The sequence below is a fragment of the Coloeus monedula genome (assembly GCF_965178545.1).
Source record: "Coloeus monedula genome assembly, chromosome: 2".
NCBI classification, from domain to species: domain Eukaryota; kingdom Metazoa; phylum Chordata; class Aves; order Passeriformes; family Corvidae; genus Coloeus; species Coloeus monedula.
Window position 1 is genome coordinate 105923416 of NC_138782.1, and position 25478 is coordinate 105948893.

General features: G+C 36.3%; 1 protein-coding gene across 5 annotated transcripts in view; it reads right to left on the reverse strand.

The window, feature by feature from the left end:
* The window catches only part of ROCK2 (Rho associated coiled-coil containing protein kinase 2), a 105999-nt gene that overhangs the window by 26192 nt on the left and 54329 nt on the right, over positions 1-25478 (reverse strand). For all 5 annotated transcript variants that reach the window (XR_014227364.1, XM_082303116.1, XM_082303118.1 and 2 more), the window contains exons 4-18: positions 20652-20789; positions 17853-18113; positions 12068-12212; positions 9556-9694; positions 7786-7877; positions 6808-6967; positions 6162-6225; positions 4329-4408; positions 3873-3921; positions 3004-3139; positions 2784-2875; positions 2284-2530; positions 1862-1968; positions 1045-1204; positions 215-375 (exon numbers count right to left, since the gene is read on the reverse strand). Coding sequence is in view for 4 of the 5 variants with exons in the window: in XM_082303116.1 (XP_082159242.1) it covers positions 215-375; positions 1045-1204; positions 1862-1968; positions 2284-2530; positions 2784-2875; positions 3004-3139; positions 3873-3921; positions 4329-4408; positions 6162-6225; positions 6808-6967; positions 7786-7877; positions 9556-9694; positions 12068-12212; positions 17853-18113; positions 20652-20789 (2031 nt within the window). In the remaining variant the exon portion in view is untranslated. The remainder of the gene's footprint in view (positions 1-214; positions 376-1044; positions 1205-1861; positions 1969-2283; positions 2531-2783; positions 2876-3003; positions 3140-3872; positions 3922-4328; positions 4409-6161; positions 6226-6807; positions 6968-7785; positions 7878-9555; positions 9695-12067; positions 12213-17852; positions 18114-20651; positions 20790-25478) is intronic.

Consider the following 25478-nt stretch of genomic DNA (forward strand, 5'->3'; position numbering starts at 1 on the left):
AAGAAAAACCTTTTAAGATGAATAATGCTGAAATATTTCAGGAAAATGACACCACATTCCATGAAGTAGACTTTTTAAAGTTCCAGAGACAGAGAAGGAAAACTTTGTTGCCATTTTTATTCACAAATATTTCTAAGTACAGCCATAACAGGAAAAATATTAGGACATTGAAAACAAGATTTGACTTAAGACTCCTTCTGTCAATGTTCCTTACATCTTCACTTAGTATATCCTTTTGCCGAAGGAGCTCATTTATTTTCTGTTGCGATTGTTTGAGATCACAGTCCAACATGGAGCGCTGCTTTTCAGCTTCCAACAACCGATTTTCTACTTTCTGCTTTAAAGCTCTCTCTTCCAAAAGTTTCTTCTCCATTTCTGTGAAGTAAAAGATATAAGGCATCAGTGAAGTGTAAAACGGCAGATTTTGGAGGCCGAAGGGAAGAGGATGTCTGCTCTGTACTAACAATAAGCCAGATGTTTCTCCTTTTAAAACTGAAAAGAAAGACTACTTGAAAGTGATTAATTAAAATTTTCACAGTAAACACACACACAGAGGATGATTTTGCAAGCATTTCTGACAGAGCTATTTCCTACTTTTGAGTTTCTAGATAACTTCCAGTTTATCTGCAACACCTCTGAGATGAACAAAAAGGGTGGAATTTTAAAAATAAAACATTTAAATCTACTGTGCTCTGTTATATTATAAAATCAAAAAGCTGAAGCTGTTTGGAAACCTGATATGCCAAGTGACTCAGCCATTACTACTGAATCATTTTTGCTTAATAAGATCTGCACGCTCAAAATTTTTGTGAATGCTCTGCAATTGGACGGACAGGATCTGTAGGTAGCTTTTTAATTAGCTGCAATAAACATAAGCCATTTAATTCAAAAGTAAGAGCCATCTTCTGGAATTTTTTGGTGATTATCCCTCTCTTCATGGTATTTCAGTTGTCATGAGATGTACCACAATATGCACAGTGAAAGATTTTATTATCTACTTTGTGTAATTCATGCCTAAGTCCAATTGTGATGTCAAATACATACCTTTCATGGCTTCAGATTTTGCTTCCTCTATAGACTCATAGATCTTGTTTTTGTCTGCTAATCGTGCTTTTGTGGCTTTATGTTCAGCTTCTTCTTGTTCAAGGTTCTGCTGCATAACTTTAAATTTATATGTCATATCTATTTCCATGTTGCTCTTTTCCTGTTAAAGAAAAAATAAACTTGAAATAAAGTATTAAATATATCAGGTTAGTGGCAGAATTTTGAACAACAGCAACATGCTTCTTGGAAGGATCCACAGAGTAGAAGAAAGTGTTCAGGCTAACGAACTAACTGACAACTCATTTCTACAACTGTTTTTTGTGAATGCCAAAGCACTCTAAAAATGTACGGTGACAACCCCAGTTACAAACAATTACAGAATTACTGCCTTAACAACCAACATTATGTAATAAGAGCAGCTCAAAGATTAAGTTTATTGAAGAAATTTTTCAAGACTTTTGTTTCAGTAACAAATTTGTTAAAAAAATCCTATTAGCAGAGGCTCTTTTATTTTTGGCAATAATGAGAGTCTAAAGAACTCCACACATGAAATGAAATGTTGCTACTGTGCTGTTGAGCTACACACCAGAGTACATTATTAGGTACTTATGTACTTTAGAAATATAATGTATCATGATTTTGTGGGAAATTAGGTCTTTTTTCCCCCCACTTCTCAAATTGAAAAAAAAACCAAAAAAAGCAGAAAATAAGGTTTACTTTTTGTATAGGTTTGGTCTCAATGTCTCAAGTAATAAAAGCACAAATTCAAAAATTTCATAAGAATGTAACACCAATGTTCACTTAACACTGCTGTTACCTTTTCTAAATCTGTGAGCTTTTCCTGCAATTGTCTCTTCTCCATTTCCAGTTTGGCTAAAGCACTCTTTCCATTTTTCACTTCTTCTTCAAGGCTAGATATTCGACCTAAAAGTTACCAAAACATCAGTGAGGCTGGCCAGTGTGTGAAAACAAGACTGTACTTTAGCTATTTAGAGATAACATTTTTGAAATGTAACAGCTTCTAATTCTGACTATTAAGAACTTCTCCTTTGGGGTGATTTTAAAAGTTATCAATAATGTTTTATAGATGTTATCACACATTTTCTCTTAAATGCTCTTCACAATTTCGTAACATTTTATAAAACAGCACATTTATCTAGTCACAGTCTGAAACTCAAATGACACCACCCAAACCAGAAACAAGAAGCAATCTTAATTTCAAAAGATTTGCAGGAATACCTTGTAAATCACTGATAATCTCTGATCCATGACTTCGATCTCTCCTTTCTGATTCTAGAGCTGACTGAAGATTGAGATACTCCTTCTCCAGTTTGAGTTTTGCATTCTCTAGCAGGCAGTTCTTATCTTGTAGTTCTCTATTATTAATTTCAAGCTGCTGGATTTGCTTTGTGCTTTCTGTCTGGTTCTTCCTTAACCTGGCTGCAGTATCAGACTCTGACCGCAGCAAGGAATTGGCTTCATCCAACTAAGATTGATTAAAACATATTTCAGAAACAATTACAATATAAAACCCACTATTTCTACTACAGAATACTAGGTTTTATGGATTAAAGAAATATGAAGGAGTATATTTTAAGATTACTTTTGAACACCAAAACCTGTTGAGAAAGAACAGCTTTTAAAATGCAATTACACATTTCAAATCCCTCCACTGTTACCAAAATCAGTACTTCAAACAGTGATTATTTTAAAAGAAAAAAAATATAAAGTTGGCATACTTGTCTTTGTAGTTGATTGATTTTTTCATTGGATATTTGAGAGTTCTGATTCCTCTTTTTTAAATCTTCAAGTTGATCTTTCAAACTATTAACTGCAACAAAAACAATTCAACATTGTTAACCACTGTCACGAAAACGCTTCAACTGGAACTTTAATTCATTTATTTTAAGTATTAAAAACCCACATCAAAATGGAACCTTCAAGCATGGTTCAACATACCCTCATTTTCCAAATTGCGTTTCTTATCTGCTTCATGTTCTGCTTTTCTCTGGTATTCTGTATTCTTATGCTGAAGAAGAGCCTTCTCTCTCTCTAACTGCCTGACTGCAGACTCTACATTCTTCCTTGAAGTTATCTGGATACATTTAAAAAAATACACCACTAATTACACACACATGAGTGGTATTCTTACACAGTAAAACACAGCTCATGCACTCAGTGTAGTCTGTAATGGAGGAAGCCAGTCTATCTGCCTGCTGCAAACACAATGTATCAGAACACGTGGTCAAATCCAGTCCAGGATGTCTATGGCTAGGAGCTTTGCAATTTAAATACTGTTTGATCATCTGGATTTGACAAACCTGGTAGACCTGCCTAAGCAGTCACTCTGGGAGCACAGAAACATACATGTATGGTAAGATCTTGACATGCACCTGCATGAGCAATACATTAAGTGGTACACAGCCACATCCAAATTTGTAGAAGCAGTAAAGTGCAAAGCTGGGCAAGAAATAGGGTCCTTTTACTAACACCAAACAATGCAAAGCATGGCCTTCCTCCTCTGGAAACACTGCTCTCACACCTTCAATTTTTAAAATCTATATGGGATATTTGTATCATGCTGTCTGCCAACTTAGGAATATGGTAAAAACAAGTTCTGGAAAGAAATGTGCAGTTACAGTACAGAAATCATAATGAAAATATTTTAGCAGTGACGACAAGGTCATGCTTACGAATACCAAGGAATCAACTGGTGTTATTTTCTACAAAATATACAGCTCCTCAAAAGCAATTTGCTGTTATCGAAAGAAAAAAGCCACGCACAAGTGTTTAAAATTCTAATTCCAGTAAGAAATCTATGGCCTTACCTCTTCATCGAGCTCTTTTGCTATCTTCTCTAAACGAACACTTGTAGACCTGAACAAATTTGAAAAGTAACTTTAAACCCTGCTGATAATATAGAAATTAGAATATTTGGATGCGTCTCACTAATTTTATGTAAGGTACTTTTGTCTCATTAACTTTATGCAAGATATTCTATTTTCAGCAATAGCATGAAACCTCAAGGACTGGAGAAATCACTAAAATAACAGTGAGAATTCTTATAGGGAGTTAAAGCAAAAAAAACCTCAACAAACCCCAATAAAACCACCCCAGTTGTCACAGCAGTAGCAAGAATTAAGCGAGCAACTTACAGTGAGTGAGGTCTGCTTGCAGGGTTGGGAATCCCCAAAGTGGATTAAAAGGCTTTTATAAGTATTCAAAAACAAAAGGTCTAATAAAACTTATTTATAAACATACCAAACATGTTGAAACATTCTCACCTGTACTTCTGTTCTAGTTCATCTTTGGCTTGCAATTCATTACTGAGCTGTTCTTCTAGCTTGCTTAGTTTTTTCTGAAACTGTGTAAAATATCAAAAAAGCATGGCCCACATATAAAAATGTTTTCACAGAAAACAAATGTAATTCAATTAAATAACAAAACAAGGGAAAGCGAGGAAAATTAATTCCATCTTCCAGTATATTATTTTAAAACCATCACTAGAAGGTTACATCTTTACAAGGTATTAATTCTGATGATTTTAAGTATATGGATTTATAGCAACAAAATTTGTTGCATGATGAGTTGAATTGAACACAATTATGTGCCACAGATTGTGAGTCATTAAATTTATATGGGCAAAAAACATTGTTACCGGCCCTTTGCTGTGCTCTGCAGCCAGAGACTTTCCACTGCAGCAGATGTTTTTGGATAGCATTTTCTAAATGAAATGAAAAAATAAAAAAGGGGTGTACATGACCAAATTGGACAACATTCAGGTAATATGACTAAACATGTTCAGTGACCTCACATAAAGAAGAATTTCTTCATCTTACACCTTGGAAGCTAATGAACACTTTTCAGGTTAGGAAATGCTTTGTTTTGCTTACTAAAATATTTTTTTAAAAATTTGTGAGTCCGGGACCCAAATATTCATTAAATAAATTATAAATAATAAATTTTTTATTCATCTCATGACTTCAGGCTTTCAAATGCATTTATTTTCCTCCCTTCCTCCTCTTCCTCTACCCCCAAACACTAAATGTAAAAATGTGGTTTTGTAAAATGCTTTATAATTGTTAAAATTAGAAAATTTCCAGAACAGGGACACTGAAAAGGACATCAAAACCAGAGATTCATTGCTTGAGAAAATACAAACTAAATAAGATGTCAGAAGTGAAATGCAAGATTTTCCCATCTGCATTTACTATCACAACATAAAGCAAACATCATGAATGTGACCATATGTATTTTAAACAGCAGTACCATTTCTCTTTAAAAGGTGAAGTCTAAAACCATTCATCTATTCATCAATGACAGGAAGGAAGTGGACTCTAATAAACATTTGCATTTAAATTTATCTGATCAATACATAATGCATTTCCTTTACATATTTTTTAAACTTTGAAAAGGAATTGTAAGTTTTAAGAAATGTTAACAATATACTATGTACACTTGAATAATACAAATGTTTAAGCAACATAATGAAGTAAGTATATGAAAAAACCATAGCTTTCCTACAATGCAAATTTAAATTCATTTGTCAATCTTCAAAAGCTGGATAAACATGCTTCATATGCTCCAACTGGAGTATGAGTTAAACATTCCTTTATCCCTGAAGGTGACAATTTACTTTTTCAAATTCTGAATAAATCAGTCATGAATCATTAATGTAAGTGTGGGACCTTCCCAAGAGTAATGCTGTCTGTAGCAAACAGAGTCTCACACATTGGCTTTCCAAAGAAATTCTGGTTGCAAAAAGAATTTGAGAAAAATCAGTATTCATTTACTTTCATACTGTAGCACCTTAACACTGAGTACAACTGCTTCAAAATACAACTGGTTTACTGCTAACAATTTGGTGAACATTTAAGATACTTCACATCCACATAAAATTATGTAGGAATTTTTTTATTCCTTTCATAATTCAGATACTATACTTACCTCTTTGCTGTCCTGTAAATAGAAAATATCATTTTTATTGAGGATCATTAAAAAGACAAAAAACCCCTGACAAAACTGCTTAAAAACTTACTTTACACTTAGTCTTTTCTTAACAGACTTCACAGAATTAGTTAATCATACCATTAATACTAAGGAAAAAAGGCACTAACCTCATTTTTACTAGATTGCACAGATTCATTTTCTCTGCAAGACTGAGAGGAGTCACTTAGCAACCTGTCAAAAACAAAAACAAATCCCTCCAGCTCTTACTCAAGTTTTCAACAACTCTGGCAACTTTGCCATTTTAATCAATTCTCTCAAGTCTCAATTTGTCCTATGCTGCTCTCAGAATGGAGCTTGTTTTATTTTGGTGTTAGTGCATCTTTCTGATTTTAATCTTTTCTTAACAGAATATTTATAAAACTACAGCTGCTTGTAATTTTTTAATTAATATAATTATTTAATTATTCAAAATGAATTCTAGAAAGTTATTGTGCTATGTAAACTTCTAAAGTAACTAATAAAAACCATTTTAGAAAAAAAATTATGAATCTATCAGAATTTTAACCTTAATTGATTTTTTAAGATATTGTATGATTTTGTGCATATAAAAATACACTGTTTAATCAGAGTTATCGAAATAACTGAAATAGCAATTAATTATTTTACTCAAAGTTTGCATTTTGTATCTTCACAACTGGATATAAATTAATAGAATGTAAGGAATAAATTATGTATTTTGAGTGAAAAAAATGAAAGAATAGAAGAGAAATGTGCAGGTATGTTTTTAAAAATGCATCTCAAAGTATCGCATACAAATTGTCTCTGTAGTAGGTAAATCCTATGAAAGGCAGCTGGTTTCCCACGAAGGCTTTGGGGATTGGAAAGGTTTCCACGTCTCCCTTGTCGTCCTCAATATCATCAAAGTTACTGCTATCTATATCACTGCTAAGCTCAGGAACAACGGGAGCAGCAGCTATAAAAAAGGGGAAAAAAGATGCATTTCACTCCAAGATTCAGTCTTGCTATATACTTGTTATATACTGGTATCTCTCTAGTGTTAAAAGACTGTAATTTTAAGTTGTCCTTAAATAACTTGGAGTAAAATATATATTAACCAGACAGCAGATCTGGAAATACTACTGTGAACAGTTTTTTCTAGACCAATCTATTTTTGTATTAGTTGCCTAATGCATAGACCATCCATTATGCAAGACATATTTGCTCAGGTAATCACACTTGAGAATAGAACTTTAAATACAACCATCATTTTAAATAATCTTAGTAAATATATAACTTTAGAAGTTATGACAAACTTAAGAGCTGAACTGACATACTTTCCTTTTTTACCTAAAGCTATCACGTTTTCAATACCTTACATGAAAAGCAGTAAAACTAACAAGACCACTGTCAAACTACTGCCTTAACTACCTGTAGATTAAAAGAAAAATGAAACAAAACAAAAAAACCCACTTCAAAAGAACAAATGACCAGAGAAACAAAACCTAACATGCATTCCTTTTAGTTAAAATTCTGAAACACCCAATTCCATTGTTGAAAATGGAAAGGTCTACGTTAAAAACATGATAAAGGTGAGATAATTCCAGTAGGAAAAATGTGTATTTATTAACCCTTACTCGTATGAGGTTTTATAATACAAGTGATAAATATGAATATTTGAACAAGATTCTTGATAGATAGAAAATACTTAATTTATACAGCTGAAAGTTCTTTTTTTCATTTCTACTGTTGCAAATACTGAATAAAATAGAACTTTTAATCTAATTTACTTACTCTCTCGAATGTTGTCCCAGTTCCACTGATCACTTCTGAAGAAAGGGTGATGCTTTATTTCTTCTACCCCATTTCGCCCAAGTCGCACATCCCTAAACAGCAATTAGGAAGTCACATTAGGAAAAAACAGCTTTTTCTTGTTTTTTTTTAAATTTAAATTCTGACTTGTCCATAAGCAGCAATTAAACTTTCAGTAAAGATTGTCTGTGTTAACCACATTAATGGTCAAACAAAACCAAAATTTAAAACCCACCAACCACTGATCTGTAGTTTCTTATATAAAATGTACTGAGTCTTAGTATGCGCTCTCCCTGTAACTGCTAAAATATCCAGAATCTGAAGTCTGCCACGTGGGGAGTAAAGCAAGAAAGAGAGCACTGAGGCAAAAACTAAAAAAAACCCTAAAAACACAAACAAAAACTCAACACCCTTGGGGGAAATAATACTGCAGAACTTTCGTGTGAGCCAAACCACATGACAGACCGTAAGACGCAAGTGAAGGAAGGTCTAACTTGCTGCACAGAACAGTTATTCAAAGCTGGACTAAAATAAATATTCTAAGAATTCCATCCTCTGCCCCACAACTAACCCTGACACGTCTCTTGCTGATATTTGCCACGAAGTAAATCTTAAGTGCAACAAGAAACTTTTCGTTTGAACAGAGGAGTCTCTCTTGAAACTACGTGCAAGAAAAGGACATAAAAACAATGCATGGAAAAGAAGCAATAAATCCCAGGGTCGATGCTTAGTCCTTCTTCAAGTGCTTCAGCAGCGATCACGCAGCATCTGTTTCAAATAAATTGCTCAAGCCCTGTGTTAAATATAAACAGGAAGAGGGACACACGTAGTGGAAGTCCACCTTACCACATTTACACTATTAAATTCTAATCATACTTTCTCTCTACCCTTCAGCTACTAATGGTGAAAAATACTGTTAAATAAAGCACATCCTTCCTGACCAACCACAGTCTTGCTCAGTACAGCAAACAATATCTCTCTGAATGCAAAACCCATTATAATGCATTTTGTTTTCCCAGTTCCTCCTTCTATAGTGGCCAGATGCCCTGCTCCAGCTGAGTTCAGATGATGACAGGAAAGCATAAGAAGTCATCATCATTCCAGAGTTAACTGTGGACCTACACTGTTGGTCTTTTAAATCAGTGAAATCGGAGATTCTCTCTGCTTTCTCAAACTAAACAAAATGTAAGTGTTCAGGTCAAAAACAAGCTTACACAGCTTAATTTCAGTTAGTGACTTAGTCCCATAAGGGAAACTTCTAGGATAACAATAACCTTGCAGGTTTGTTAGCTGTATTTACCAATTAATGCAACAAAGCAAATGAAAAAAAATTTCTAACACTCTAAGAAACCTTAAATTCAGTAAGAACATGCTTACTTTCAGAAAAGTTTTTGCTTCCAGTTTTTTTATGTAACACCCACACAGACATTGAGCAAAACAATTTTGTCACTGCCCTGGAGGTTACGAATTACTTTCAGCCTTACACGTTTGTTACTGCAATTGGAAGGATTTGTCCAGCACAAACTGTGTTGTTAACAAGACCTGTCTGAAGTGCTCATAGAAATAAAATACAATACCTGGAAAAAAACACCTCAAAGAAAAACTAGAGAATAGGAGGTTTGGCAGAAGAGATCTGAACAGAGATCAGGAGAAGTAGTAGAAGGAATTAATTTTCACAATATACCATCCAAAATAAATACAGCCAATACCATCCAAAATAAAAAACAGTGCCAGAACAACATATGCACTTACCTATCAGTTAAAAAGGCACAGATAAGGTTCTTTGCATGCTTAGAGATCTCCACATCATCCGGGAAATGCAATGAGTTCTTATGATCCATAATTTTACTGTATGTTCCTACTAGCGAGTCTGCATAAAAGGGAGTATCACCTGAAAATAAAATAGTAAACTGGCTGTGATTTTACATCATGTTTAAGTTATGTGAGTTGAATAAGACAAAAGATATAATGAAAAGTCTACAAGCAGTTTACCTAGAAGAGTCTTTTATTAAGAAAAAGAAAAAAATTGGACATGCAGGGTACAAAATAATGTATACTACTACAAATATTCCTTCCCTAAAACATCTGTGTTACAAACTACACCATTTCCCATCCTGCCTATCACTACCAGAATTTTTTATGGTGATATACATCTTTTGTTCTGCCTTAAGACTCTCAATATATTTTCTAATTTACATAATGGCTGACACGCATATGAATCAATCCTTAAATACTCCAATGCTAAAATGGACCAAAACTCATTAAAGACTTGCTAATGCACATTTGTTGGAAGGAATCCACCAAAGCTCTCTAAAGACCATTTGAGAGGCATTCTCCTTAAGGGATGTCAGCTCTGAGCAGGAGCCTTCCCAGTGTGTTACCACACTGTTAAACCCATATTAATAAATCTTGTTGACTGACAAATTACATCAGCTTGAGTGCCCATATAAACATGGCAGGTGGCTTTTAAAATCATAGACCTTTTTCATCAAGAGGTTTCCAGCTGAGGCTGTAGTTAAAGATATTTCCAAAGGAACTAGACTTAAGAAAGGTAAAACTGGGGCAAGTGAAAAGAATAGGCTGCGACAAGGCAACTGACAGTCAAATTAACGGGCAACATTCTCAACATACAAATGGTTTGGGTGTGTAACCAAGAAGCTGCAACTTTTACAGAAATCCTATCTCCCAGCTAATCCATAGGTTTAATAGAGAAGGTGAACAATCAGTCACATGAGCTAGGCTCTTTCCTCTGTTGTGGTGTGCTGTGTGCAGGCAGGAATCATCTGGCATGGCAGGCTGCAGCTTTCCAACAAGGAACTGAGCATTTCAAAAGCCACGAACATGAAATAATGTACAAACAGACCAACGGACAACAACTTTTCTGCTTTCAAAAGAATGCAAATGCGACAATCCTAACTTTTGTCTCTTTCTGTCATTTTATAGCAAAATAAGAAATTGGTACACACCACTTTTAGACTTTTAGTAAATTCATTAGGTTGCCATACCAGTGCATTGCAGGTGGGGATCACTGATATTGCTGCTGCCTCCCTCTTTCCCAACCTTCCTATTCTCAATGGTCTTCTGTCTTGGAAGCTCTGATTTTGGCCACACCTCAAAACTATCTTAAGTCACTGAACTAATGTTAGGATTCATCATGTGACCAACATTTAACCTTTTAGTTAAGCACACAATAAAATTTTCATTTTCATAATAAAATTACCATTTTCATTAGTTCTGCAGCTTATCAAAACCAGAGTAACAAAACAGTTTCTGTGCTTTATTTGAAGTGCAAAGTTTTAGAAGACCTTAGCCAGAATCTGATACATAACCACAGACAAAAATAGATACTTTCTCCCAGTGTGTGGGATATGGAGAAATTAAGCAATATTTTCCTCCTAAATACAAGGGGGGGGGAAAAAGAGGCTCTGAAATGGTGAGAAAACATTCCAGACAGCTGTGCCCAATATTTTAAGAACTGAATAATTTTATTTACTGCTAAAATTGTTCATGAGAGACTATTAACTATAAACCACACATTCGTAAAGTCAAAATGCTGTAATTCTGAAAGAGTTGGAAATAGTAATAGCATCATATGTTCAAGTGTCTTTCCTGGCTCAGGATACCAGAAACATCAAATCTGCAATATTCCCAGAAAATGCTAATTTGGATTTTTAATAATTGTATGCTCAATTCCATCCTTCCAGAATGAGTGTTTTGCTACCAGACTATCATACTGATCCTCACTGTATTTTAAGATGCAGATGACTCATCTCCTTAACAGATTATATTGTTTGTTTGATGCCATAGCAGTCCAGTGTATTCTACTAGAAAATCCTGACTCAAGCACAAAAGAAAGAATCAAGCCATACTTCCTCATCTTGACCTAATAGAAGACACTGATGTGCTGTGGAAAAGGAGAAAAGGACAGTCCTGCCCTTTCCATTCCTTTCTCATCTCTTGTGCCCCTGCAAACTCAGTCCTGCCTGAGGTGGCACAAACATGGTGAGGTAGATGACCCTAGTTAAAACTATTCTAAGAATTAGTTTTAAGCTGAACTGAGTCAGGGAACTAATCACTGAGCAAGCACGCAAACAGCTGTCACAGCGTAAGAGTGACGGAGAGCAAAGAGAACAGGAATTAAGCTGCAGCATCAGCCAAAAGAAGCTGTTAGGGAGGTAGGAGCAGCCTCCATGCAGCAAGGTACAGCTAAAGGCACAGGAAAGACTCAATGATAATCTCATTAGCAAAAGAAATCACTACTTACCAACTAACATCTCAAAAAGGAAAACCCCTACAGACCACCAGTCACATTCCCGTCCATAATAACCATCACCCCCCTGCGATTTCAGGACTTCGGGCGAGATGTAGTCGGGCGTCCCCACGGCTGTGTCGCAGCGCACCATTCCTGTCTGTGCAACAGTAACAATACAAACAGCTCAGTTCGAGGGGCTTCTGAGCACCTCTTTAACCAATTCCTCTGTTAGTAGGACAGAAAAGCATAAAAAATATAGCCAAAAATACTTGGTTTGAGGAGCGTGTTTTAAAGACTATTTTTTTATTCAAGAAGCAATGTGGATTGAAATGACATTTCTTGGTAGTGTGCTTACCCCTGCCTACTCCATAATGATTTCTCTTAACTTCATCTTCCCAAAATTCAACAATTTTATTTTTACCATTGGTTTCAGTATGAAGCTACGCACCATACCAGACTGCACCTTTTCTGATTGAATTCAGGGACAAACTTTGGAATAATTTTGACAAGTTATGAATTCTAGGCCCTACAAAGCAGATACATAACAATTTATTCAGGCAGTAAATCAAGTTATAGGTAAATTTTTATAGACACAGCTTGTTTTTTGTTTAAAGCTAGGAAGAAGAATAAAAGGAGAAGATATTTTTAAGGAACAGCAAAGCTTTTTTTTTTTTAATTTTTTTTTTTTTATTAACATATTACCACAGTTGTATCAATGGAATGATTCCTCATCCTCTGCTTCACACTGAGAAACTAAAAATGTACGGGTTAAGTGGCACAGAAGCATCAATCAGATCTGCCAGCATTCTGGTTCAGAGTTATAAGTCTTGTTTCCTTTAATCAAATTCACTGAATTCACTCCTGAGAGATCAGACAGATGAATGAAATGAAATCCTGGATGAAGTTAGAGAAGTCCAAAAATACACTCATCTTTTATTCTGTTTCTCAATCTGAAATTTTATCTAAGTCATCTTACAAAGGTTCTTCATGCATTTTGCCATCAGCATGAATGGCAATATGTATTAATTCTGAATATTAATACAGAATATTAGTAGCAACAACTAAGGTCAAAATATATATTTAAAGAAAATAAGAGAAACATTCCTTTTTGGGAATTGTACTGATATGCAAAACTTAGACACCACATTACAATATTCTTTCTCATACACAATATGAACTGTGAAAAACTTTTATTTCTGTACTAAAACAGAATCCAGAAAGTCATGAACCAGCAGGCAAAAACTAAAGGGATGACCAAATACCGTAGAGACCTATGGAATAGTTCAAGCACTCCTGGCAAATGCCTATTATCTTCTATGATTCCATGCTAAAATTGAAACCTAAAGAAATTTTAACTGCTCAGTTCCAGAATGAAGAGCAGGTAAACTTTTGCATTCTATACTGGATGAGATAGCACATAGCTTGTTCATACTGGGATAAGAAAATGAAGTTAACTCTTTCCAGAAGATCTAATGCATTCACTGGGAAAAGAAAAATACAGGCAAACACACTTTAACACTGCAAAATAAACTAAAGCTCAAAGACTACAGAAATCTAAAGCTGACAGCATTTGAAACCGGATCTAGCACATGGCAGGAACCACTGTCTGAATGTCCAGCTTGTCACAGCACTGTGGGCACTAACCTACATGTCTTCTCTGAAGCCTAAGCCTCTCTTTACTTTGAGCACAGGAGGAATTGCTCTAGGGTTATGTGATTCTGCTCATCCAGTAGGACTGAGGCAACTTAACGAGGCCTCCAACACTGGTATGTGTCTATCTCTTCCTTATCCAAACACAAAATTACAACAAGGGAAAGTCTGAGTTTTTGCTCAGTCAAGTCGAGTTGAAGCCACCTGAATCCCTCCCTCCCTGGCTAATGAGATTCTTTAAAACCAAAGTCACCAAAACAGTGCTGAAAGAGTTCTCTGAAGTCTGCAGCTTCAGTCACAGCCTCACCACCTTGACACCTAAGCATTTAATAACACCCCATTTCCCATCCCTCTATAATTAACACACCAAAGCAAAATACTTTTTAATATGTTACACAGGTTGATATTTTCTGAAGTCTTAAACAAACAAAAGGCTGTGCCAAAAACCAGCCAGACCTACCCAAGTCTGATGGCTAGTATGAAGCAAAAGGAAAGTCTTTTCAACAATGTTACGGATGCTAGAGAACTCCATGTAATAACACCTGAAGTTTTCAGAGAAGATGCCAAAGAATTGAACAGTAAAACAAAAAATATTTCCACAGTAAAAAAAGGCCTTGCATGCTAACACCAGTTGCAATGGACCATAGCTCTCTGAAGCACGTGGAGCTGGTTGTACTTATTCCCCATACCACTCTCTACCTTCTGTCTCAGGAATTAACCTAGAAATGCATTTACAGAACAGCCTGGCTTGGAAGAGAACTTGAAAGATCATCTGTCCCAAACTGTCATAGGAAAAGGAGCTTATATAAGATTATCTAGCACCCTGTCCAACTGCATCACAAAACCTCCAGCAATGGGGATTCTACCATATCCCTGGGGAGGCTGGACCATTATCACCTCAATATAAAATTCCCAGATTTCTGTTCCACTCATTTACACATTTCTTCTTTCCAAGAACTTGGGTGTTGTTCTGTACGTATTTTTAAGTACTGGGCACCTTAAATACCACAGTCAGACTCACTTCTGTGATCTCTGGCATCAAAGCTGAGTAAACAGGGACAAGCCCTCTGTCCAGTACATAACACCTTGGCAGTCCCTGCATTCTGAAGAGACTTAAATGGCGCTGTATTCTCTGGGCGATGTGTTACTCCTGTGTTTCAAACACCAAGCCTCTATTTATGCCCGAGTAGCACACTTACTCTAACAGTTACATGTCAGGAGTCTCAGGCCAGTGTTTTACCTGAAACTTTTCTCATCACCTCAAAAGATCATGGTGGACCTTGGAACTCAGCTGCAGCTATGTGAGAGATGTACAGTGCACAGTTTAAAAAAATAGGCTGTCCAGGAGACACAGCAATGTTCTTGCTGCTCCTGACAACTTGGTGGTGAGACTGCTGTTTCCCAGCATCATTCAACATTATTATATTGCTGCAGACTAAGCAATTCAGGTTTCATCTTCAGGAAGATCTCCATCAGACCTGAAGGACTTGCTGTCTTGAACCAAGGCTGACAATCAGGCTCTCCCTCAGGAAGTTCCTTCCAGAGCTGGAGGGTGTTTGTGTGGAAACATGAGAGGATTGCACATATCAGGTGTTAATGCTGCAGGCAGCTTGTGCACTGTCCTGCAGACAAGGGACTGAGGCAGGAAGGATCCAGCAGAGTCCTCTTCACTGGACAAGCTTCAGTGAGAAAGAAGCTGGGTGCCATAAAGAACATACTGCTTCTTTCAGCTGAACTGCCTGGGCTGAGGCAATAATCCCAAGTGGCAAACATCCCTTCTTTTGGTCATATATTTTTCAACAGATATACTCTGAATCTGTGCTCTGCTGAAAGCTCAGTTAGCACAGGACAGTGCTATGCATGGCAACCTGGGAGCTCCTGGCCCTACAATGCCTACCAAAGCCAGCAGCTGTCTAGTTTCTTACACAACACCTGAGGATTAGACAGAGCCTGGTGAGCCCTGCCCTGGTCTACCTTATCATACCTAAATAGCAAAAAAAGGGAACCACAATTCCTACTAAATTTTTGAGTCTAACTCCATTCTTTATTCAATAATAGAAATACTCACTTTGTTGTAGATTTTTAAAAAGACAACTAATTTAAAAAAAACAACCGAACAATGAAAAACAACACCGCAAACCCCCAGTTATTACAACTGAGTTACATAAACAGAACAGTTCCTTTTATGCTGGAAAAGATTTCTAAAACACTTAGCAACTCTTTCCACAAAATGATAAGGAGAAACTCGGCTGCAAGTGTCTGTTCTGGCCTGGCTGACTTAAGCAAACACTGAACACAATTCCACAGCAAAGGTCAGAAAAATCTCTCAACAAATTTTCCTGGGGTCTCAACAGCATAAGGAAGATGCTAATGCTCACAACTGCTAAAAGAGATCCAAATCCAGAAAAATAAATATGTATTGGGTAAGCATATATTTTCTACAAATCAGTCTGCCAACACCAATATTATGTTTAAACAGCTGGGATGTGTTCATGTTTTCTAAGAAGTAGCATGAGATCTGGAGACAATCCAGAACCTCTCAACTTCTAAAGCTTCCTGTAGAAAAAATGTTTGCCATTCCACTGAATCTGAGAAATACAAAGAACTTAAAATGTAATCTTTTAAAAAATTAACTTCTCTAGGAGATCACTGGTCTGCTGATGATGCCCAGTCTAAAGCGGAGCTCACTGTAACTTTTTACGAGAAACTTGGATGCATTTCTCACATTTATAGTATCATCATCCACATTTTAATATTCCATTCTTTTAACAATAGAAGTGAAGAAGAAAAAAGTAAAAGGCGTAGGTCCACCATTTCTGGGGTCCCTAAAACAGCACAGAGGATTTATATTATGAGCTTTTTGATGCTTTTTTGTTGTCACTTCCACAGAACAACAGATTCCCTTAAGACATTATGATCTACAAACTCAAAACAAATATTAATATTTTTGACTGAATTAAGAAACCATGTACTACTTTTGATCTTTTCAATTAAAGTAAATGCTGTCCTCTAAAATATAGGCAAGTAAATCAACAAAATGGAGGTAAATATTATCTTTGCCTTTAGAGTAACAACTACAACATCAACAGAACTAAACAGACTGAACTTCAATAAACAGCTGCAGTCGGACAATGATGAAGTTAATATATCATCATGTGAAAAAAACCCCACCCTAACCAGACACAGTACTTCTAGATACTGCTGAAGAGACATTAACTTAATGATGCAAATGCAAATTAAGTAGATTGCAGAAATTATATCAAGCACTGCCTAAACAATACAGAAAAAAACCCAAAGCATAAAAGCAAGTAAGCTTAAAAGGATCACTCTAGCCAACACTACTACAGAACACTTTCAAAGACCAGGTAAATCATAACACACATTCATATACAATTCTTTTAGAATCTGTTATGATTTTTCATATTCTGTAAATTACAGCATAACACTGTGTGTTAGGCAAGATTCTAAGACTGCGAACTACAAAAGGTAGTTTTATTTTCAAGTTTTTTTGATAATATCCTGTTAAAAATATTCCTATGCAGTCTCATTAGAAAACTGTATTTGGCTGTACATGGTAAAGTCTGGACAATTACATCATTTAAATTGACATCTTGGCATCTTGACAAGTAACTAACAGATTGTGATCAATATATCACATACCACTGCTGCCGTACTGTGACCTCATTTGAATGACCACTAGAGGATGCTATGAGAACAATTAGATACAGGAATAAACCACACGGAATGTATCTTGCCTATAAAATAATTTCATTTACAAAAAAATGTCACCTTATGAACTGTTCCAAGGTTATTAAAGTTGAAACTAAGAGTTATCTTGCAAGCTTTTAAGACATTTGGCAAAAAAAATGTACCTCAGAAATTCATAAATACACATGCTTTCAAAAACAGCGAAGAGTAAGTTTACGTCCTTCTTCCGTGTGAGAGAACAGTTTATAACAGAAAAAGTTACACTACTTAAAATACTCTTATATTTAAAAGTAGGAAGCAAGAAACAGCTTTATAACCAAGTAGATAATTTGATGAGTGTTCCTTCGGGTATTATACTTCATAAGACAATAACCTTAAATTTAGATGTAATTTAGAATTACAGTTTTATAGATGGTAAATCATTCAGTTGCATACTTACTTCATCCATTTTCATGCAAGTGCCAAAATCTGCCAGCTTCAGATGCCCATGTTTATCTAAAAGCATATTGTCAGGCTTCACATCTCTGTGTATCAAGCCCATGGAGTGAATTGCATCAAGAGCAAGAACAACTTCAGCTGTGTAGAACTTGGCCCATTTCTCAGGCACATCATAATTGCTCATAAGGTTTACAAGATCTCCACCTGGCATGTATTCCATTACCATGTACAAATATTTGTCATCTTGAAAGGCACAAAATAGCTGCAACGTTAAAAAAAGGAAAGGAAAAAAATGCAATTACTTTTCAGACACCTAGGGAAAAGAATAAAGCCCTTTATCTTGAAGTTTCATTAGACCTGAGAATATGTTTTCAAGATTACTTTTAATATGCATCGAATATACATTTTTCTCTTAATTATGACAGTACCTTGAAATTTACTGAACTTCAAAACCCCCTCATTATAATTTTTGAGAAAGTGAAAAATATTTCCTCATTATTTTAATACTATAGGCATTTATCTATCTGTCTATCTATCTCCATGTTTCTTGGTATTAAGAAGTATCAATGAGTCAAAACGCAAAGTATCAAATCTGCAAAAGGGAGCATCATGTTCTGATCTGAAAATAGCCGAACAGTGAGAGCATCTTAAACTGTTTCTAAATATTCTATATTATAAATTCCTTATCTCGGTACATGTTTGAAAAGTCACTGCACTGCTGACTTTGTCCTAAATCAACACATATTGAAATAAGAAATAAAAACAAAATGTTCCTGAAGACAGCTATAACACAATTCAAAGATACTGTACTTAACAATAAAATACTGGTCTGGTCTAAGTTGCAGTCAGTATGTTTCCTACTGGCATGATAGTGAAAGTTCAGTTCAGTCTCTTTAAAATGTATTTCAGACCAAGAGTGCCGAAGTTTTGGAGACTCCACTCTGTCATCACCAGGTCTGAAAATAGCTCAGTCTAGCAAAAAACATTACTATCAACTGTTCAGCGACTGGTGTGAAAGTCTCTGAAAGTCTCACCTTATTTCTCAGGGAATATTGCCTTACCTTAAAAATGAAAATCATTCACATCTTTAAATTACACACACAAAATTAAAAGGCAATTGAAAAATAGGATGCGTGGAAAGGACAAAGTCAGAATCAGGTAGACTGTGGAGGATGAGGAACCATGAAAGGTGGATATGTTATTATGGATATTTGACATTCAGATTAAAATGAACTGTGTAACTTGTGACAGAAGACCTAGATTAGAAATTTATATTTTAATACATATATATTGCACTGTGTTTGCACAAATGGATAATATATACAATATAGAGTACAATAATGCATTGGGTCATTAAAATTTAAGTGAAGATTCAAAATAATCTCTATATCCTCACACATAGAGATATTAATATAACATAATAATAAATAACAGCACTATGTCTTTATACAGCACTTTTGTTACTGCCCTCAAGGGATTTCATTAAAAAAATTTAAAACTATCTAGGGCTCTTGTTTCATTTGTTTTTCACATTGAAAACTAGACACAGAGAAGCACTGTTATCTGTCCCAGTTTCTAGATCAGAACAGGACCTACATTTTCTTCAAACCAGCTCAGTGTCCTACCCCTCTAGACAACATCACCTAAATATATCACACTAATACACGTAATCATAGAAGGCACAATTGCAACTACACTTTAGTTCATCTGCTATTTACAAATACAGACACACATTTATATCCTGCTTGTGACAGTTTCCTTTGAAAATCCAAGTCATGCATTTCTCGTTACTTTCAACTGCATGTGAAAAATAGTTCCTGACAATTACTGTTACTAGAACAAAGAACTAAATAAAAAAATTATCTATTTGTTTAAGTATTTCTGCTAAATATAGGCAAGAGCAAAGAACATGCTCAAAGAGCAAAACATCTAAATAAAAATCTTTGTTTACCTGAGGTAAATTGTTATGAAAAATATATGGAACACCTAAAGCCAGTCTTATTAAATATACAGAAGCATGGCAATATATATGAGAGCATTTAAATTAATTATTTAACAAAATTAAGGACTAACAATTTCTCCAAACACACGCTTTCACTACTCCTTATGTTGACTAGTGCAATTTACCAGTTACAACAAATGGCAATAATCAGTACTGATTGTTCCCAAAGGCATAATTCACATTCCAGCATCTTGATGACACACGTCATGAGACAGCTACGAGTGACGGTGTTCAAGACCATCTGAAGAAGTCTACTCTCCATTACTTGGATATTCCCAGTGCTGGTCTGTAACTGACCACTAAGAGAAGATGGTTTCAAGGAAACCACTGCTACAGCCTGCTGTCTCGCAGACCAGGGCTGCACACTCATCCATATTTCAAACTGCAGCTGAAAAGACAGTGACTATTTAAAGGACTCTTCACACCAATTGCCTGTGATCAACTGACATTTGTTTCTACATTCTTATACAGAATTTTTCGTAGTGGAAAGATAACTTCCCTATTATTCCAAACAATTATGTAAGTATTACAAAATTCTGCTTAGTTCTGTTTTATGATGCATTTGCAGTGACTAAAATGTAAATTAATCTACTTTCTAACATAGCCAAATACACAAAACTTAGTGAAATTGCTGTAAAAATGTATTTTATAGAAGTAAAAATCTGAACCTAAATCTTGATTTAAGTTTCAATGAAAATTCAAAACCACCTCAAACCTGGGAAGTACTTATGGCATCAGCATCATTACTATTGCTGTTGTTGCTATTATTATTATTTTACATTTACACATCTTCCTTACCTGAACCACCCACGGGCTGTTGGCGAAGGCCATGATATCTCTTTCTTCCCAGAAAAAGGCTGAATCTGATCTCTTGATCATTTCAAATTTACTAAGTAGCTTCATTGCATAAACCTTCTGTGTCATTTTATGGCGAACCTGTTGGTTGAGAAAGAGAAGCAACCTTTTTAAAACCCCTTGTTAAAAACCTGAGTACCAGCACAGTATGTTTCTGCTACGTTCAAACTGCTTTCTGGGATGCAATGCCTCCAGGTCCTCATACGCTCTATTTTCTACACAGTAAGGATTTGAGAACTTCCAAACCTAAAAAGAAAAGCTTAACAGCTGCTCAAAAAACCCCACCATAGCAGGAAATAAAGTCTAACTCTGCTTTTATTTTCTTATTCTGAACACTGTCTAGCCATTGAATTAATTCATGTTAGAAACTGGGCAAGAGGTCTGCTTCAGCCTCTGTCAATTTTTATTTTACACCAAAACAATTGCTCCTATTTATTTTCCTAAAAAGTTCTTAAATTCACTTTAAATTGTGCAAAATTAATACAATAAATCTTGTTGGAAAACTGGAATTAAAGCTTTTATTACAAAATATGAAAATGTTTTTGAAAACTTCATCTGAATGCAGACACGAAACCAAATCCTTAAATTGCACACTGAAGTCATTACTCAGCTAATTAATCATGAGACATCCTATTTTATGAAAAACTATTAAAGGAACAGGTTTTTAACATTCTTGAGTGTTTCTTAAAGAAATCAAGGTGAGAAGTACTCAGCTGTAAGAAGTCTGAGTCATCAGGACCTTAAGTTTCTGCATAGTTTTTCCCGTTAAAATTAAAAATTCAGTGGACTAGTTTGTAAAATTGATTTGTGAAAATTGTGAAATGCACCAGAAACTTGAAGTTATGATTTTCTGGTGCATTTAAAACCCCTCACATCTAGTAAATAAAGCAGATCTCCTAACTACTTAGTTTTGCACAGTATCTGATTTTAATTATGTTACTTGAAAGAATGTTTAATAGGCTTTTCTGAACAGCTGTAGATGCAGTTTCATGACATCTGCAGTGCAAAGCTGCAGAGAGGCACCTATTTGGTCTACAGATCTGGGAGCATCAGTCTCCTGCTCCTGAGGAGCTGCAAAAATTAATATTGCTGAAGGAATAGAAGAAGCATCAGGTGGAAGGGATAACCTTGGAAAGAGCAAGAACATGAACAGAAACAGGATTATTTAAGGACTTGCTGTTCTTGAAACTGGGGCTTTTTGCCTTCAAGATATAGGTGCAAAGGTTTTATAATTAGTATCTTGCATAGTTTAACACTAACAACCAACCTTCTTTACAGTTAGATCAAAAAACCTCCAACATAACACCAGAACAGAAACATGGTATCTATGCGCACTAACAACTCTATAAGCATGTTTTAGGACGTTAATTAGTCAGCTAGTGAAGGTGTCCTAAAGAAGTATTTTGAAAACTAACTTCTTCCCACTTACAAATCCCACGTGGGATTATTTTTACAAAGACTTGGTGGTACACCACAAACTACACTCCCCTAAGCAGAGCTTTTGTAATCCTGCCCAAAACCAGAAGAATCACAAAGACCAGAAACCTCAAAAAGCTACTGTTTAATTGAAGATGCATTTTCTGTGGAAGTTCTCATTGAAGCTTTGCAGTGTATTTAGTAGTTTACAATTCCTAAAGTCACTGTGCACTCTTGCCTAGGTGCAGTTAGAGTAGCTGCCTTCATTTAAAAGAACCACTGTCTCCCACTACTTGGGGAAAAAAATTCTTGGAAGTCAGCACAGCCTGAAGGAAGCTCATGTACAGGACAGGCAAAGTAAAGAGGAGTGGGGGGCACAAAATCACAGTCTGTGCACCTCTTGAAATAGTGCCAATAGGTTATTGGCTAAATGATTTCTTGAGAAAATTTCAAGGTAGGTTCTTTCTCTGTACAAAAATCCCAGAAGCAAAGCAATAACAAATATACTGGCACATCCAGAGAGTGAGTGTGATTTGGCACACCTTGCAGGTGAGCAGACCTACCGCTGACAGTCCTCCTTCTATAAGCACCATGGCCCCTGGAGTTGGCCTTTTTAGCTGCTAGTCACTGTGCTCTTTACCCAGAGCTATATTTGTACATACAGATATTGGCTCATACAGCAGATTATTCATGTATTAAACTGTCATGATGTTTCAATTTCTTCCAACTGTTAAAATGAACTGCCAAATTTAAACTGCAGCTCACCAGAGTAACTCTCAAAATAGGTAGGAAAATCCCTTCATGCCATTACACTGAGTAACATGGCCTCGTTTAACTCACGAAAATGCATTTAGAAAAAATAATTTCCCTCTGCTTCAACAATCTAATACTTTCAATAAACAAGTACACACAAAAGGCATGCATAATTTCCACAGCATTCACATGGGAAGACAATCAGTAGGCACAGAAAATAACACATCCATTTGAAGTTATCAGATTGAGTACATAGTGTTGGTAATGGTACTGTCTCTTTTATGATTCAGAAAAAAAATTAATGTCCTAGAATGGAGTTTTGAAACAAACTCTAAGACTTTAAGTAATTACAGGTACCCTAAAATACTTAATAAAGACATAAGAAATGACTACAGATAGGGTATCAAAGCTCATGGCCTGACAAATTTTCAGGTAATAAACCGCAACTGCTTTATCTGCTTTACTACAGAACTGTACATCAGCAGTGGGTGGGGAACTAAACCTAATAAACAAAGCACTTAATGAAGAAAAATAAACCAGCATCTGTTTAGGCAGGCCATGACAACCACTGGTTTGCTACACTATGAAATCAGACAGTAAAGACTGTCACCCAGACCATCCTGTAGTACCCAAACACAAGAAAGCGTTAACTCTGCTTTAGTTTTGTCTTCCAGTACATGACCAGGTCAGTCTGCTGTGTCACTGCAACGTAATAGTCCTTCGTGGTTAGACCTGTGTTGGGGTTTTAGGAGTTCTCCTTTTGTTTTCTTTTTCTCTTAAAGAATTTTCCCCATACACGTTGCCAGGGGGACAAATTACTGGGTGCTTTAGAAAAACAAAAGACCTGGCCATAGGGGGAGGGGTCCAACTGTAGTACTCTCTTTCACCTGGGCTTGTGGGCTGTTAGTTCCCGGCGTTTGGACGGAGAGGCTGGAAGGAATTCGTCAACACTGCAGGTTTCTGGGTTTTCTTTTTTCAGCTTCCTGCCTTCTACCAGAGAAACCCCGGGATTCCCAAGCCCACCTTGCCCTGCCCTCGCCATTGCTTTGAGCCCTCGCTACTCTGTAGCCCCGCACGCCCTGCCTGCCCAGACCTCCGGGGTTCCCGCAGTTCAATACATCTTGTCTGCCACCTGGGATTTGTGCTCGACCCTGCCGTTCCAGCCTGCCGTTCCAGCCTGCTGTTCCCGAGGGTCCGGCCGGACACCGGGATCGGCTGCCCAGGGGTTTGTGAAGCCTTTGTCCCATCCCTTCCCGGGATCCCAGGCCGCCAGTGCCGCGTGCTCCCCGAGCTCGCTCCGGAGCGCCCCCTGCAGCCGCGGGGGAACCATCGCACCTGCCCTGCTCACCGGGAGCCGCCAGCGCCCCTGCCGGCTGCGAGCGGAACTGCACCCGAGGGGAAAGGGCCCGACAGCCGAGAGGGCTGGCACTGGGGTTGTGATTGTTTGCTGTTACTGCCAGAGTTATTGCTGTTTGTTTGCCTTGTTATACACATATAGATGTATAATAGTAAAGAACTGTTATTCCTATTTCCCACATCTTTGCGTGAAAGCCCCTTAATTTCAAAATTATAATAAATCGGAGGGAAGGGGGTTGCATTTTGTTTTTCATTTCAAGGGACACTCCTGCCTTCCTTGGCAGACACCTGTCTTTCAAACCAAGACAACCTGGGAGAAGGAACTATGGATAAGTTTCAATTTCAAATCAAGAGGATTTTTGCACAAGTGAAAACAAACAAGAGGTACTCAGGATGTGCTTTTCATAAATTACTATTTCTGCATAAACCAGAAGTAACATATTAAGCATCATAATTCAATTTTTCTGTCTGCCCTAGACACCAACACATTTATTCACAGCACTGCATAAGAGAAGTGATCTGGCAGCTGGCAATTGTTTTCTTAGCTTTTCCCATCATTACAGACCCAGCAAAACCAGAGCTCAAGTGTAGAGTTTAATACTTCTGGATTTATAAGGAAATTGTTTCTCCACCAAACTCAGATGCTCAGACCAGAGTCATCTGATCTCTCTTTACTGGACTATTTTTAAAATTTTTTGGAGGGGAGAGGAAGAGGAAAAATCGAACCTTTTAAGAAAAAAAAACTAGCTGTAAGACAACAGTAGAGAATGAGTTTCACTTTCTTGACAGGATCTGGAAAGCTGATTGCTTCACACCACTTCTTTAACAAGAAAATGCTATACTGCAGCAGAAGACTCAGGGAAAACAAAATTAAATGAAGGAGGTCATAGCTGATTATTTTATGCTGCAAACATAAATTACAAGCCAAGAAATGAGCATACTAATATAACCATTACAAGCATATAATAAATATTTGCGCTACAATACCTATGCATAACAACACATACTGATAACACAACAGTCATTAATTTAACTCACGTACTTAATCACAGGTTATTTATGGTTCTTTCTGTATTTAATCCCCACTGAAGCAAATTTCTATTTTGATAACAGAAAGTGTTGCAAAATATTTTCATTACTGCAAATCCATCATCTGCAACAGTGGTGTTAACATTTTGAATGGAGTAGAAATAGATATAGCTTAGCTCAATAGTTTAAACTTGTATCATACCTTGTGAGGCAAAA